Source organism: Elephas maximus, chromosome 20 (assembly GCF_024166365.1).
Source record: "Elephas maximus indicus isolate mEleMax1 chromosome 20, mEleMax1 primary haplotype, whole genome shotgun sequence".
In the NCBI taxonomy this organism is placed as follows: Eukaryota; Metazoa; Chordata; class Mammalia; order Proboscidea; family Elephantidae; genus Elephas; species Elephas maximus.
In genome coordinates this window covers 75,043,325-75,044,525 of record NC_064838.1, presented here as the reverse complement: position 1 = coordinate 75,044,525, position 1,201 = coordinate 75,043,325, and the positions used below count along the sequence as shown (strand labels likewise).

Sequence of the window (1,201 nt, the reverse complement as noted above, 5' to 3'; positions counted from 1 at the left end):
ATGCTGCTGAATAATAATGTGACTGAGTTCATTCTGCTTGGGTTGACACAAGATCCTTTTAGAAAGAAAATAGTGTTTGTCTTTTTCTTGCTTTTCTACTTAGGGACCTTGTTGGGTAATTTTTTGATTATCATCACCATCAAGACCAGCCGGGTACCTGAGAGTCCAATGTACTTCTTCCTTTTCTACTTCTTATCTGACACCTGCTTCTCTACTTCCATAGCCCCTGGAATGATTGTGGATGCCTGTCTGAAGAATACCATCTCTTTTAGTGAGTGCACGATCCAAGTCTTTTCAGCCTATTTCTTTGGCTGCCTGGAGGTCTTGATCCTTATCCTGATGGCTGTTGACCGCTATGTGGCCATCTGTAAACCCCTGCACTACATGAGCATCATGAGCCGGCGGGTCTACAGTGTGTTGGTAGCTATAGCCTGGGTAGAGACTTGTGTACATTCTTCAATTCAGATTTTTCTGACCTTGAGCTTACATTTCTCTGGTCCCAATGTGACTGATCACTATTTCTGTGACTTGCAACCCTTGTTAAAACTTGCCTGTACAGACACCTTTGTGATCAACTTACTACTAGTATCCAATGGTGGGGCTGTTTGCACAGTGAGTTTTGTCATGCTGATGCTCTCCTATGTTATCATCTTGCATTCTCTGAGAAACCACAGCGCTGAAGGGTGGAAAAAAGCCCTTTCCACCTGCATCTCCCATATCACCGTAGTCATCTTGTTCTTTGGTCCTTGTATGTTTATATATACATGTCCCGCAACCACCTTCCCCATGGATAAGATGATAAAAAAAAACTGTGTTTTATACAACTGGAACACCGTTGACTAACCCTCTGATTTATACGCTGAGAAATGCTGAGGTGAAAAATGGCATGAGGAAGCTATGGAGCAAGAAGCTGATCTCAGAAGACCAAAGATGAATGGAAGTTTCAAATCCTTGTTAATATCTTGACTCGACCTAGAATAATTTAACAGAAAATAGTATCTTCTAATTTTGGATTTAATAGAATCCTATCTTGTGGAATGAGAGCTAGTTTCTTTAGGAAAATAGGCAATCTGAACACATACACTGGTTAGTATTGACTCAATTTCATATTGAGGAAGAGACCACACCAGGAACAAACAGGTATGTAAAGCACATTACCTTAGATTTTTCACAGTGGTCTCTCTGCCTCCATTGGATGCCT

At 41.1% G+C, this 1,201-nt stretch overlaps 1 protein-coding gene across 1 annotated transcript; it reads left to right on the top strand.

Moving 5' to 3' along the window:
• Positions 1-843, top strand: LOC126063660 (olfactory receptor 4C16-like). Its single transcript, XM_049862086.1, has one exon. It carries the CDS (start codon positions 1-3, stop codon positions 841-843), a length of 843 nt encoding a protein of 280 aa, XP_049718043.1.
• Positions 844-1,201: the final 358 nt, after the last annotated feature.